At 36.2% G+C, this 13758-nt stretch overlaps 1 protein-coding gene across 11 annotated transcripts in view; it reads right to left on the reverse strand.

The window, feature by feature from the left end:
- The window catches only part of Adgrl3 (adhesion G protein-coupled receptor L3), a 796065-nt gene that overhangs the window by 107061 nt on the left and 675246 nt on the right, over positions 1–13758 (reverse strand). For all 11 annotated transcript variants that reach the window (XM_005392863.2, XM_013518568.1, XM_013518570.1 and 8 more), the window contains 2 exons: positions 4311–4520; positions 428–648 (listed from right to left, as the gene is read on the reverse strand). In XM_005392863.2, the coding sequence (XP_005392920.1) occupies positions 428–648; positions 4311–4520 (431 nt within the window). The remainder of the gene's footprint in view (positions 1–427; positions 649–4310; positions 4521–13758) is intronic.

A 13758-nucleotide genomic window follows, 5' to 3' on the forward strand; every position in this document is an offset into this window, starting at 1 on the left:
GAAACACAAGCCTTTCTTCTACCTACATTTGTCTTGCTGAAGATATGAAAAGCATTCCAGTGACTACGACTGAAATTACAGGAGGAGGAAAGAGCACCAGTGTTGGGCAGTGCACCATCCTGCGATAGCACAGCTGTTTGTACAGCTAGCGAGCTCTGCGTGGGACAAAACCCTCAGTGCCCTGACAAATAATAAAATTATCATCCTTCCAATTGCTCAGTGTGATGCAGAAAAATATGCTGTTTTTCAAAAGAAACTTATTGAGTTTCAAGAATTTTTGTTATGTCTTAAAAATATAGCCAGACATTGGAGAATACCATTTTTTTCTAGTTTCTTCATCAAATTTTGTGGTAATAGAAAATCCAAGCTTTCATTTCAACTAGATACACAGAGGACGGGGGTGGGAAGGAAACAACGGTCCACTCACACTTTGTCAGTTCCGTAACTCCTGTAGTCCACTGCGGCTGACACGGCCACGATGAGTGCAGGCATCCCGTAGCCCACCAGATAAAAATACTTCCTGCGCGAGTGTTCGCTCTCAAACACCTCCACCAGCATGATGTAGAGCTGCACGCCCTCCAGGAACATCCACGTGAAGGCAGCCAGGAAGAAGAAATGCAAGAGGGCTGCAAACACAGCACAGGCAATCTAGGGGAAGGAATAAAACACTCGGTCAAATGTCTACCCCAGGGACTATTTGTCAACTGCATAACACTGAAATCAATATTTATCAGTACTGCAGTATAAAACAGACTTGCAGGGGAATCACTGAGGTACGATTCTTATGGTACAAATATCAAAACTAAGTGAATGCAGTGTATCTTCAAAAGTGTCCTGAACATCAGTAATAGCTTATGGATGATACCATACTATGAGAACAAGGAAAAATTATGACATAGTAGGAAAAATGTCTATTAACTGCCAATGGATAGTTACATCCCCAATTCGTAAATTCTTCCACTATAAATGAAAGAGAAACATTAAAACTGAGAGGAATAAAATTTATTAAGATTGAATAATATTAACGTTAATGACTGTTTGAAGTTATGTTAGTAATAAATTGAATTGTTTATTTATTTCTTGACTTACTCCAGAAAAAAATTTAGGTGGCAGTAGAAATTTTAGTCTGCTCAAATGTAAAAATGGATCTGGTTAAAATAAAGTTCCAGAGGTTTCCTTTTTTCTTAGTTTTTCTTTTTTTTTGCTATTGTACTAACTAACGATCTAGAAAAACTTGGTTAAAAAGACAGCTTTCCATTTTTAAAAAAATATAGTCAGTTGTGGTGGTGCATACCTGTCGTCCTTCCACTCCAGGAGACTGAGGCAAGAGGATTACAAGTTTCATCTTGGGCTACTTAGTAAAATTTTTTCTCAAGATTTTAAAAAATGAAGGAAAAACAACAATGACAACCAGCTGGGGCTGTAGCTCAGTGTGAATGCCCTGGAGTTCCAACCCCAGTCCCACACGGTACTATAAGCTTCAGCCAGCTATCTATTAATTTCCCATTCTTACATTAGTTCTTGAAATTCTAATTCCTTTATGCTCTTCCTTTTTAGAGGAAGTCTTGACTAAACTCAGTAGCTCCTTCTAGACAAGGTCAAAAACTTACAAACATGGTCAGAGTAGTATGTATTCATTGATGAGTAAGATCCCTAAGAAATAAGTCAACTACAAGTCATTTTCAGTGGGCTAGAAAGAGGGTAATGGAAGAGACATGAGAGCATGAGATTTCTGAGAGAGGAGAGAGATTTAGGTCTCAAAAACACCAAAACTAGCCATAAAAGAAAAGACAAGTTCAGCTGACTTGTGTTCTATGTTCCATGTTTTTCCATATCAATCACTATTCTATGTTTCCTGGCAAAAATTAGTTTTATGCAATATTTGATGTTTAATGAGGTTGAGGACACCATGTATAACATCAGGAAACAAAAGTAAACATTTCTAAGTGAAAAGAAATCACACAGTATTTGAATCACAGGTTCACAAAGAACAAAATTATATAGGCTGGGAAATTAATATAACTTTTCATTTACTGCTTTGTCGAGTTAGAACTGAAACTGTAAGTTTTTGTTATGATACAGCTTTACTTTTAGGGAAAAGAAATGTGGACTTTGATTGCTTATTCATTTGCATGAATTTACAGGAAAAGCTGTCACATGAGTAGATAATAGCCACTTAAAAATATATTCACTATAACTGTATCCATTACAGTCATTAATCATGAACGTAAAATCACAGACATGAAGCTAACTCATTTTTTATTATAAAGTACTCCATATGTATGGACATATACTGGAGAACAGCATTAAGTCAGTGGACTCTTTATTATGCACTGAAGTCTATAAAACAAAAATTCTCTTTTGCTTTGCAGTTTAATCACAAGAACAAACTTACACTATGTACATGAATCATAAGTCAAAGAAAAGGACCTTCTAACCATTAGGAATGGGCATAAAGCCAGTCTTATACGTTAGATTTTATTTATATATCCTGTTCAGTTTTACCAAAACCAATTGGCTAGTGTTGCTCCAGTTTTTCTTTTCTGTCTTTCTTCCCCTCCCTCTCCTTTCCTCTTCTCTCCCCTCTCTCTTTCCTTCTCTTTTCCTTTCCTTTCTTCAGCATGACAGTAGGAAAGAACAAGGTTTGCACTTAGAGTTGAATGGAATCCAAGAAATACACAGTGCCACACGAAACGTAGGAGGAGCTCATGTGTCCTAAAACTGACTTGTAGTCTATGCTGTTTCCTAAAAATGACAATCAGAAAAAATATTTTTGACATGCGGATTGTAAAACTATTTTTGACAAGCAGATAGTTTTAGAGGTACATTATAATAGTAAAAAACCCCAAGTATATCTATTAGAAATGATATATTGCTATTCTCTAAATGATCTTACTAAACTCTCCCTAACATTCAGATTGACAAATTAAAAATTAATAAAATTTTAATGAAACGGGGGGGGGGTGATGGCACATGCCCATAATCCCAGCACTCTGGGAGGCTGAAACGGAACTCTGAGGTTGAGCCTGTGCTTCTGAGTGACTTACTGATAGTGTGTCTCAAAATATAATTAAAATCAAGAAGGGTTTGGGATGTTGTCTGCTGTGAGATCCTGGGTTCAGTCCCTGTACCATACACATAAATAAAAAGCGAATGAAAACATGAAATTCCTTAGAAAGACATGCTTGTGAAGCAGAAGGTCTAAAGCAATGTCTATCTCCTTGATTGCTGATGAGGACACACCATATAGAGATGTTTATAGCATCTCTGTTCATAACCGCCAGAAGTTGGAAGCAACCAAGAAACATGTACTTCATGAGGACTTCCGGTTCTAGTAACTATAAAGTTATAAGTTTGTGTTGCTTATAGTGTGCATAGTGTGTGTGTATGGAGAGAGATGGGAATAAGAATTAAATTACTTCCATACTTACATAGGCACTCCATAATGTGCTCAATTTTTTTCATTCAATAAAATCTGAAATTCTAGTAATGTAGTTGCAGCCCTAATAGGAATCATAATGCACTCTATCTTCAGAGTACTTATAGTGATTAAGGGTAACAGTTAAATATTATATGTCCTATATTATGCCCTGCAAGATGACTCAGTGCTTAAAAAAAAAAAAAAAAGACAGAGAAAACTTAAATATATATAAGTGATGGAAGCCAATTTGAAAAAGCTACATCCTACGTAATTCCAACCATATGCCATTTTTGAAAAGGTAAAAATATGGAGACAGTTAAAAAAAATCAGGGTTGAAATGGCTTCAAAAGGAAGGAGGGATGACTAGGAGGAGAGGAAGAGCATAGAGAATTTTCAGGCACTGTGTTATTTTAAGAGTGGGTTTGTGTTGCGATCCATATTTCCAAATGTGTAGAATGGACAAGAGCTACAGTAAGTTCCACGTGAAGCGGAAACCACGGGCTCTGAGGAATAGTGATGTGTCAGCACGTGTTCACTGTGTCACAAGCACACCCCTCCTGAGGGCAGGGTTGGCCCGGCATAAGGCCGTCCACGTGTACAGGAGGAGGGTACATGGAAAATCTCAGTACTTGCTGCACAATTTGGCAAAAAAACCAAAAACTGCTGTCATAAGCAAACATAAATACATAAAAAAGAAATGTACATCTCACCCGTCACACTGACTGCCTCGTTATGATAATGGAACATGAAAAATAAAAGCTAAGATCTGAAAATCACTATCAGCTGAAAGAAAGGCTGTTTCCAGCCCTGACTACAGGTGTCTCCGGAACTGGTGGCATAGACACGCAGAAGGGAGAGCTCCTTAGCAAAGTCCGCGCAGGGGGCTTACGGGTTGGTCGGTTCGGTTTATTCCGATCAGGAAGAGCAGCTCGGCTACAAAGAGGCTGATGCAGAGGTTCTTGTGTATGGTGTTCCGGTCACTCTGGAGCCCGCGGAAAAAGCAAAACGTGAAGATGCAAATCAGGAGACAAACAAGCGACAGCAAAATTCCAACCCACGTGATCACATCCAGGAGAAGGTCGTGGACTGCGTCGCTGTGCTGCAAACACAACAAAAAGCCAGTAAGTTGCAATCGTGCATCACCAATGAGAAAGGGTCTGGGTTCAGGAAACACGATTTTAATAACATACTAGATGACTTCCTCATCGACAGTGAATAAAATGAACTGATCATTCGGGTTTTCTCTCCAGTAGCTAAAGCATTTGATCTTTGCTCTAAGGTGTGGGTCTTTTCAGGGATGTCAGTAGCATTCCCTCTTTCTCAGAGCACATATTTCAGGATATAAATAGCAGGAACAGATCAGTTTAAGTCTAGCCAAATATTTCAAGGAAAAGCTTTGGTCTTTTAACCAGTGTTACTTTTAAATTATTTTTTCATGTAACTCCTGCTGGGGTGTACGCTATTCAAAAGTGTAAGCTCTAGTGGTATCTCCACTGGGTTTTGAATCATCTAGAGAGTTTTTTAAATATAAAATACACAATCTTGTGTCCTGTAAAACCTTTATCAAAATTTTCAAGTTGAGTTCATAAAAGTAAGCATTTTTTATAAAAATCCCTAGTTAATTCGGATGAACTGCTTCATATGGTGTGCCATTTATTTAGTGGGAAAATCTAAAAGAATGAGGATATTCACTGGATTTATATTCATATTGAATGGCTTAAAGAGATCAGGAATTGAGACCCTTGAAGGGGTTTAAATTAATAGAGCCTGTTATACAGAGATGGAAAATAGTTTTCAGACTCACTATACCAATAACAGCATAAAACAGATAGTAGAGCTAAGAAACAAGAAAAAGTTCATGAATACTACATCTGTGCCTCATGAAGCTGCCTTTTCTAGCCTCCATTGGAAAAGATCCCATGACCTCCATATTTGCTCTGTTCTAGGGTCTGCACATTATTCCATTTCTGTCTTTAAGATTCAAAATTCAGTGTTCCCCCTATATCAGTTTGCCTCCATCCAAAAGAACTTGTTTGGGGGCTGGGGATTTAGCTCAGTGGCAAAAGCGCCTGCCTGGCAAGTGCAAGGTCATGAGTTCGGTTCCCGGTACCGGAGAAAAACAAAACAAAAAAAAAAAAAAAAAAAAAAAAAACAAAAGAACTTGTTTGAAGCTTTAGAATTCATGGTGGCCCAGCACATCTGTATGCCAAAAGAGGAGAGTACAATTGAGAAACTACCATAGATTGTCCATTCCAAAGAAAAGATCTAGATACCTAACTTCATCAATGAGGTATGAATAAGTGAATAATTCTACATAATTCTAAAAAAGTAGTGGAAAATTAGTCCCCTAGATTTACACTTACAAACATAGATACTTCCCAAAAATCTAATATGTGCTTTCACAGCAACAAGCAAAAGAATCTAAAGAGTATGATATAATGTGTGGCAGAATATAAAAGATATAGACCAGTGACACTGACTTTCTGGATATATGGAAAGCTAGAAGTATAGTAGTAAGCATGAAAGAATATCTAATAGAAAACAAGCAGATGTATTTTGATACCTTTTTCAATTGTGTAGATCATACATACTTTTGTCGATTTTGAGATGGAAGTAACTATATTAATTACCTTCCCCACTAAGTTAGGCCAGTTTAAAAATGCATAAAAATCTAAGTCTTCTGTTTTTAGGTTTTTTTTCATACTTTTAGAGATTAATCTTGATGTAAAAATTCTTATAAGTGAGCCACCATGCTGTGATCTGGTTTATTTTTTGTTGTTGTTGTTGTTTTTTTTTTTTTCCAGTACCGGGAATTCAACTCATGACGTTACACTTGCCAGGCAGGAGCTGTGCCTCTGAGTTAAATCCCCAGCCCCTCACGCTGTAATCTGAATGCAAGCATTTTTCATACTACCAAATATGACTTCCCAGTTGCCATTCCATGAAGACCTCCACTAGGCCAGGCAATGAAACAGTTTAGAAATATTTCCTCTATAACACTCAATTATATTTCTTGACTATATTTCTCCTAAGAAGTGAAAATCATTAAAAAAATAAGAAATTTTGTTTTAACTGCTTTGTTCTCCCGGGGATACCACTAAAGCAGTATTAAGCCTCTGATGGCTTAAATTCCTTCTAGTGTACGAGAACAGACAGTGGTTAATGTTTCTGAGTGGAGAGCTATTTACTCTTTTCTTTGACTCAAAGGAAAAATGCTTTGATCAGGTATCCAGCACCGATCTTCAGCACAGCAGCATTCAGTAATAAGGAAAATGGCAAGAATGATACATTTGCAAATGAATCTTAAAGTCTCATAATCATACACCTGCACACAAAAGAAATGAGAAGGAAAGAAGAAAGGAGAAAAGGAAGAAAAAGAGAGAGGAAGAGAAGAAGGAAAGGAGGGAGGAAGGGAAGGAGAAAAGAGAGAAAGAAAAGAAAGAGTTAAAAAGAAAAGGCAAGGCAGGGAGAAAGCAAGAAAAGAAAAAATAAAAGAAAAGGGGAAAGGAAAGGAAAGGAAAGGAAAGGAAAGGAAAGGAAAGGAAAGGAAAGGAAAGGAAAGGAAAGGAAAGGAAAAGAAAGGAAAGGAAAGGAGAAGGGGCAAAACCTTCCAATTTTTGTCTGGGGAGTTGAATTCTTAGAAATGTATTTACTTTATGCATTCAAAAACCCTATGCAGATTCACTGTTAGAAAAATACCAGATGTCAGAATGTTGGTAGTAAAAGGATGTACCACTCAAACATAGCACACAGAAGGCTAGTGATAAATTCACCTTTCAGTTATGACTGCTTAGCTTAGAACACTGAACACTGACCATCTGAATGTATACACTACTAGGATAGAAGCACCCATCTGATACAACTCAAATTTTATCAATAAACTGAAATTTTATCAATAAGATGAAAAGAAAAGAAAAATAGACATTAGTGATATGAGATATAAGTTTAAAGAACCTTGTTTACTGTAGAATAGTCTGCATAACTGAACTTCTAGGAGTTTAGTGGTTGAAAAAATAAATTCCCTTCAAGAGGTTAGCCAATTAAATATAACTCCAGGGTTTGTAAGGACATATAGTTGTAACAACATGTAGTTGTAACAATATGAAAATGGAAAAGGATTTCTACTTTAGAGATTCCAGGTTTGCAAAAATTATACCTCAATCACATAAATTCTGTACCTTTAGAACGAAAATCATATCCATCTTATTAATCTTATATTCCAGCTTATATCTATGCATGATGCATAAGTTTTTTTTATATTGAAGGGGTGTCTGTGTGTGTGTGTGTGTGTGTGTGTGTGTGTGTGTGTGTGAAGACTGAACCGAGGGCCTTGGGCATGCTAGGCAAACATTCTAGAACTAAGCTATGTCTCCAGTCCTTTAAATACTTTGTTTTGAATTTTTATACTCCCATACCTCTTGTACCAAATCTTTAGAACTGATCTGTCAGATTCATGCAATCTCCAGCTGGACATTTTTAGTAAGGTATGTGTGTACCGCACATCCCAAAGTGATTTCCTTCTGCTCTGTCCTCCACAGCCCTCAAATCTGATCTTCCCTCTATTTTGCCAATGTCAATAAATAGCAACTCTATTCTTTGAAGTGTTCCAGCTGAAATTTAGAAGTCATGTTGACTTCTCTGTTTCACAGAAAACATTTAATCCAGCAGGAAACACTGTAAATTTCATCTTCTAAATCAGATAGCTTCTCATCAGTTCAACTGCACCAACTTGGTTGGAGCCATCTGATGTTTAAATAGATTCCTAATTGATCTCTCTACTTTGACTTTAAGCCCCTCTCTGTATATTCAGCAGCACAGAGAAATTCTTTTTAAATAGTGTCATGGACAGGTATCAACTACCTGTGATGAATGTGATCATTACGTACTGCACACACATACTAATAAAATTTTTACAATTAAATCAAAAGGTAGAAAAGAATATATGCCACAACATTATTCCTCTGATTAAAGACTCTAATGGCTCTCATCTCAAAGAAAATAGAAACTAAAATCCTTATAAAGGCCCACACAACTCTGTAAGATCTCAATCCCTGTCATTGCTTTCTCTCATATTCAATTCATTCCTCCCACACTGGTAGCTTTGTTCTTTAATACAGCAGGGACCTCACAGTCCCAGGGTGTAGCCTTGATGTCCTCTTGGCTGCCATGCCTTTCAAAGGATACTTTCATGGCTGTTATCCTCCCTTCGTCCTCCATTCACAAGTCACCTTGTCATGGAGGATTTTGAATTACTCTACCCAAAATTACAAACATGTTTTCCCCATTCTCTCTTTCTTGCTTTCCCTGCATTACTTTTTTCCTTAAAACTTACTTATATGCTTTATTATTATTTTTATTTTCATCCCTCTCCACTAGAACATAAGTCCCAGGACAGTGAGATGTTTCTTTCTTTCCTGATCAGCAATATCTCAATTTCTAGAGAAAAAAGTATACTACACTTGCAGTTATTGTTTTGATTGAGAAAAAATGAATCATTCTTTGATTACAAACTTCAACTTGTATCACATTGCCAAAGGCACAGCTTTTGGAACTCTTTGGTTCTTAAATCATCTGTTCAAAAATTTTGAGGATATAGCAGTGGTAGTGTCTGAAGTCTCAACTATTGGGGAGGCTGAGGCAGGAAGACAGCATGGACCCAGGAGTTTGGAGCAACATATCAAGCCTGGGCAACATAGTGAGACCCCTGTCTAAACAAACAAACAACAAGCAACAATATAAAACAAAAGCCACACACATATATCTAAAATGAAATATTGAGCAAAGATGACAGATAAAGAGAGTTAGAGCTAGAGAATGACAACTTCACTGCATCAAAATATTTTAAGATCTCCTGAAATGTCACACTGTCAAACACTAACAGAAACAAAGCTAAAAGTATGGATGCAAGTAGGAGAATATTAAGGTAAACCTTGGAAGGTTATACCTTCTTGCTCCCATTGTCATTTGAACAAACTAGAGATGCTTCATAACTTATGATGGGTTGTGTTGGACAGCCCATCTTCAAGTGAAAATATGGTAAGTGGAAATCCATTTAACACATCTACCCTACTGCTTTGGGTTAGATCTAGAATGTTCTGCAAAAGGCCCATGTGTGTGGAGGTTGGGTTTTGGAAGGTGGCTGAGTCATGAGAGTACACTAATCACCAGTGGATTAATCCACTGAAGAATGCATGGGTAAATGTGCTCAGAGAGGAGGGGCCTTGTGGGAAGAGCAGGTCATGGGGGACTGACCTAGAAGGGTATAAAGGCCTTCCTGGCTCCTCCCTCCTCTCTCTGCGCCCTGGCTGTCATGGGACCAGCCGCTGTCCTCTACCCAGGGCCCTCTGCCATTCTGTTTCTTCCTTGAAGCCAGCTGACTGGGTGTTGGGTATTTTTGTCAAGTGACAAGAAAGTAACTAAGAAACCTACTGAAAATCATGGGTTAGCAGTGTTGAGCCCTGTAGAGCATGGGTTCTTTAGCTGAGAATGACATGCCAGAGTTGGAGCTGCAGCTTGCTACCATGGACAAGCGTCATGCAAAAGAGTTACACTGTGCAACAGGAACCTCAGAAAAGACACAGATTCAGGATTCAGAAGTATACTTTCTAATGAATGTGTACTACTCTCGCATCCTAAGTTTGAAAATTTGTATGTGGAACAATCCTAAATTGGAGATCTGATTTTTACCTCTGTAAGCCAGAAACCTCACCCACACAGGAGTAAGACAATTAACATAATATGTGTGACAGTAAAAAGCCAATTTTTTTTATATCTTTGTCTAATCAGAATGCAGTCTGTATTGTTTCTGATATCTAAAAGCAACTTTCAGTTAAATAATCAGGAGACTCTATGGACGATAAAAGATCAGAAAATTAACAATAATGACAATAAATGTTAAAGTTATTTTAACTTAAGGACACCAAATATCATTCTAACTAGTTAACGAATTACTTAGTTTTATTTTATAACATTTGCAATTCAGTTTATATTATCATTACTATTTGTGCTACTAATATATTAAAGCCATGAAATGCCCACATCTGCAGAAGACATATTTTAACCCTGGAACCTGAAGTCTGCTTTCATTACTACCTATTAACTTTTCAATAATAAAATAGGAAGGGGAACAATTTCATTGATATACTCTTCCTTAACTTAGAAAGAAAGGCAAATCAAATAACAGAGATTTACAGTTAATTTTTTTTCTAGGACCTATACCATAAACCCATATAATTTATCAGAAGGAATGCTTGGAAATTTTACAAAACCAAAAAATAAACCAAGAATAAAAAGCCTGAAAGAAATTAGCTTCCTAAGGTAGGGTGGGGAGATATGATAGGAGATCCAAGAGGACAAAGGCAGAAAGATTCATCACAAGGTAATTTCAGGAAGCCCTGCAATTCCTCTTTAGAAGGAAATTTTTACAAAAACAAAATTTTGTTTTTTATCCTTCTATAAGGTTCCTCCTCATGTGTGAAATGCCAAACAACTTGTAAGACCTAGAGAAAGCTTCTGATTTCCCTTTTACTTTTTTTATTTTAAAGATAAAAAAACAAAAACTTATCAACAAACACATACATTTACAAAATAAAACAAAAACAATACAAACAATACGGAATCTCACACAAGGTGATAGGAAATTTAACAATGGTTATTGTATTACACATAGACATCTTCAAATCGGTTACTCAGATAATCAAATATAGGTATGTAAGATTGATCAAACAATTAAACATTAGCTGGTCCTTTCAATAAAGCAAAAGAAATCAGTAGTACAACTATTTTAGCTATCATGTGTATACATATATACATATTTTCCTCCTTCTTTCTTTTCTCTTGCCTCTCATTCCAGTTGTTCTTTCCTTTTGAGCAATTTCTTCTCATTTCATAATGTCTTTGTACCTCCTAGATTTTTTTCACTCTTTCAGATTCTTACACTAGAGAGACAGTACAGTTTTTACACGTGCTGGTCTGATATATTTTATTTACGACTATGGTCTCTAGTTGCATCCATTTACCTATAAAATCCCCGAGTTTATCTTCCTTTATAGTTGAGTAATATTCCATTATTCAAAAATACTACAACTTTTTTATCCATTCCTCAGTTGATGGGCATTTGGGTTGCTTCCACGATTTAGCTATTACAAATTGCACTGCTATTAGCATGGGCACATATATATTCCTATGGAACAGACTGGAAGATGCAGCTACAATCACAAACATACTCAGCTCCCTTATCTTTAACAAAGGGGCTAAACAAGTTCACTGGGAGAAAGATAGACTTTTTAACAAATAGTGCTGGAAAAACTGGCTTTCCACATGCTGAAGACTGAAACTAGACCCATGTCTATCACCACGCACCAAACTCAAATGAAAATGGATCACGGATCTAAAAATTAAAACAGAAACACAAAACCTAGTGGATGAGAAAACAGGTTAAAAATCTTGAAGACATAGGGGTAGGCAGAGAGTTCATGAACAAAAACGAAACTGCATGGGAAATACTTCAAAGATTCAACAAATGGGATCTTGTCTTACTGAAACCTTTTTGCACTTATAAAGAAATCACCAGCAGAGTAAAAATAAAACCCACAAATTGAGAAAAGATTTAAGCGGACTGCCCCTCAGACAAATGACTTCTGTCTACAATGTATAAAGAATTTAAAAAAATCAGTGCCCCCAAATTCAAAGACCCAATCCAAAAATGGGCATCTGAGATGGATACACACTTCTCATATAAAAAAATACAAATGGTAAATAAATACAGGAGAAAATGTTCAACATCATTAGTCATTCAAGATATGTAAATGAAAACAACACTGAGATTCCATCTCACTCCAGAAAGAATGGCTATCATCAAGAAATTAACCAGTAGCAAATGCTGGAGGGGATGTGAGGAAAAAAGGAATGCTTCTCCGCTGCTGGTGGGAGTATAGACTGGTGCAACCACTGTGGAAATCAGTGGGAGATTCCTCATTAAACTAGGACTAGAGGTGTCATTCAACCCAGCTATTTCCCTTCTGGGTATTTTTCCAGAAGAACTGAAAACATCATTCCCTTTTATTTTTATTCCACCCAATCTGCTTTGTCTTGTCACTATAGCAAGCTGACAGAGTTCTCAAATGCCCCAAAAGGGTGTCAGGGGAAAATATGCCTTAAAAGACTGTTTTGTGGAAGCCACTAATGCATTTAATGAAACAAAGACCAAGTTCATAAAATAACAAAATGCAACTTTTGCTTCATGATTTAAATAAAACTCAATGCAAGTAGAGAAAAACTTTACAAGGAAGTCTTCAGATTCCTAATTTTATTAGCAAAAAAAGATAGTAAACAACCTAGAGAAATAGATTTTAAAATATTTTTCATTTTAATTACATAAATATTTCTACATGAGACACAAACTCTATGTACTAACTTTAAATTCTTCTGATAAGGTGCTTTTCTTGTTTAAAAATCTTTTAAAAGAGTTTTTCAGACACTGGCTGAAAAATCAAGCTACAATAATTATTAACTGCAGGCCAGTAATTATCAAGAATCTGTTTTACTTTCTGCATAATTTGGTGCATAATCATACATTAACTTAAAATTCAGCCACATTTGTTAAAGTACAATAATATGATTTTTAAATTGCTTCCTAAACATGCCTTGTTATGAAATATTTGTAATATATCTAATAGGAGGTGTTTTAATTCAAATGTATGAACATTTGCTTTCCTACGAGCCTAAAATCCTGGTTTGGACTGTGAATTTCACTGAAACCAGTAGGATTGCAAAAAGCCTATTTTCTGATAAATGTGGCATGAACTCTATAAAATAAGTTCTTGACATTTCTCTAAATCTTGAAAACCAGGTCACCAGGCAAATAGGCCCACTCACAACCTCTTGGGAAAGGAAAAGGCTCAATGATGTGAAGAAACTGAGATTTCCTATGCAGAACAAGGTGCATGTCACTGAGTAGTGCCATAAGAAGGACAATACGATTCTGTTTCTTACAGTCTCAGTGGTAAATTTATTAACCAGCAAAACCTACCAAAAGTTTTCAAACATTGTATCAGATAAAAAAGAATCTATTTTCAAGCTTTCATTAATAAAAGAGAAATTCTAGTCAGTCAGCATCTACAAAAACACTTAAATCTAACTGTCCTTTGGATTTAGTAAAACTTACTGAACAAAAGTGTTTTACTTATAGAAGTATAATATAGAACACTCTTACTGTGTGTGAGATTTTGTTAATGTGAATTTAAAAATATTTTTCACCAAATTTGGTGAACCAGATCCACAATTATCATAATAAAGGAAACTAAGAAAAATGTTAAAACTAAGAACCTTATACTAGC

The sequence above is a fragment of the Chinchilla lanigera genome, unplaced genomic scaffold (assembly GCF_000276665.1).
Source record: "Chinchilla lanigera isolate Chin_1 unplaced genomic scaffold, ChiLan1.0 scaffold00046, whole genome shotgun sequence".
NCBI classification, from domain to species: domain Eukaryota; kingdom Metazoa; phylum Chordata; class Mammalia; order Rodentia; family Chinchillidae; genus Chinchilla; species Chinchilla lanigera.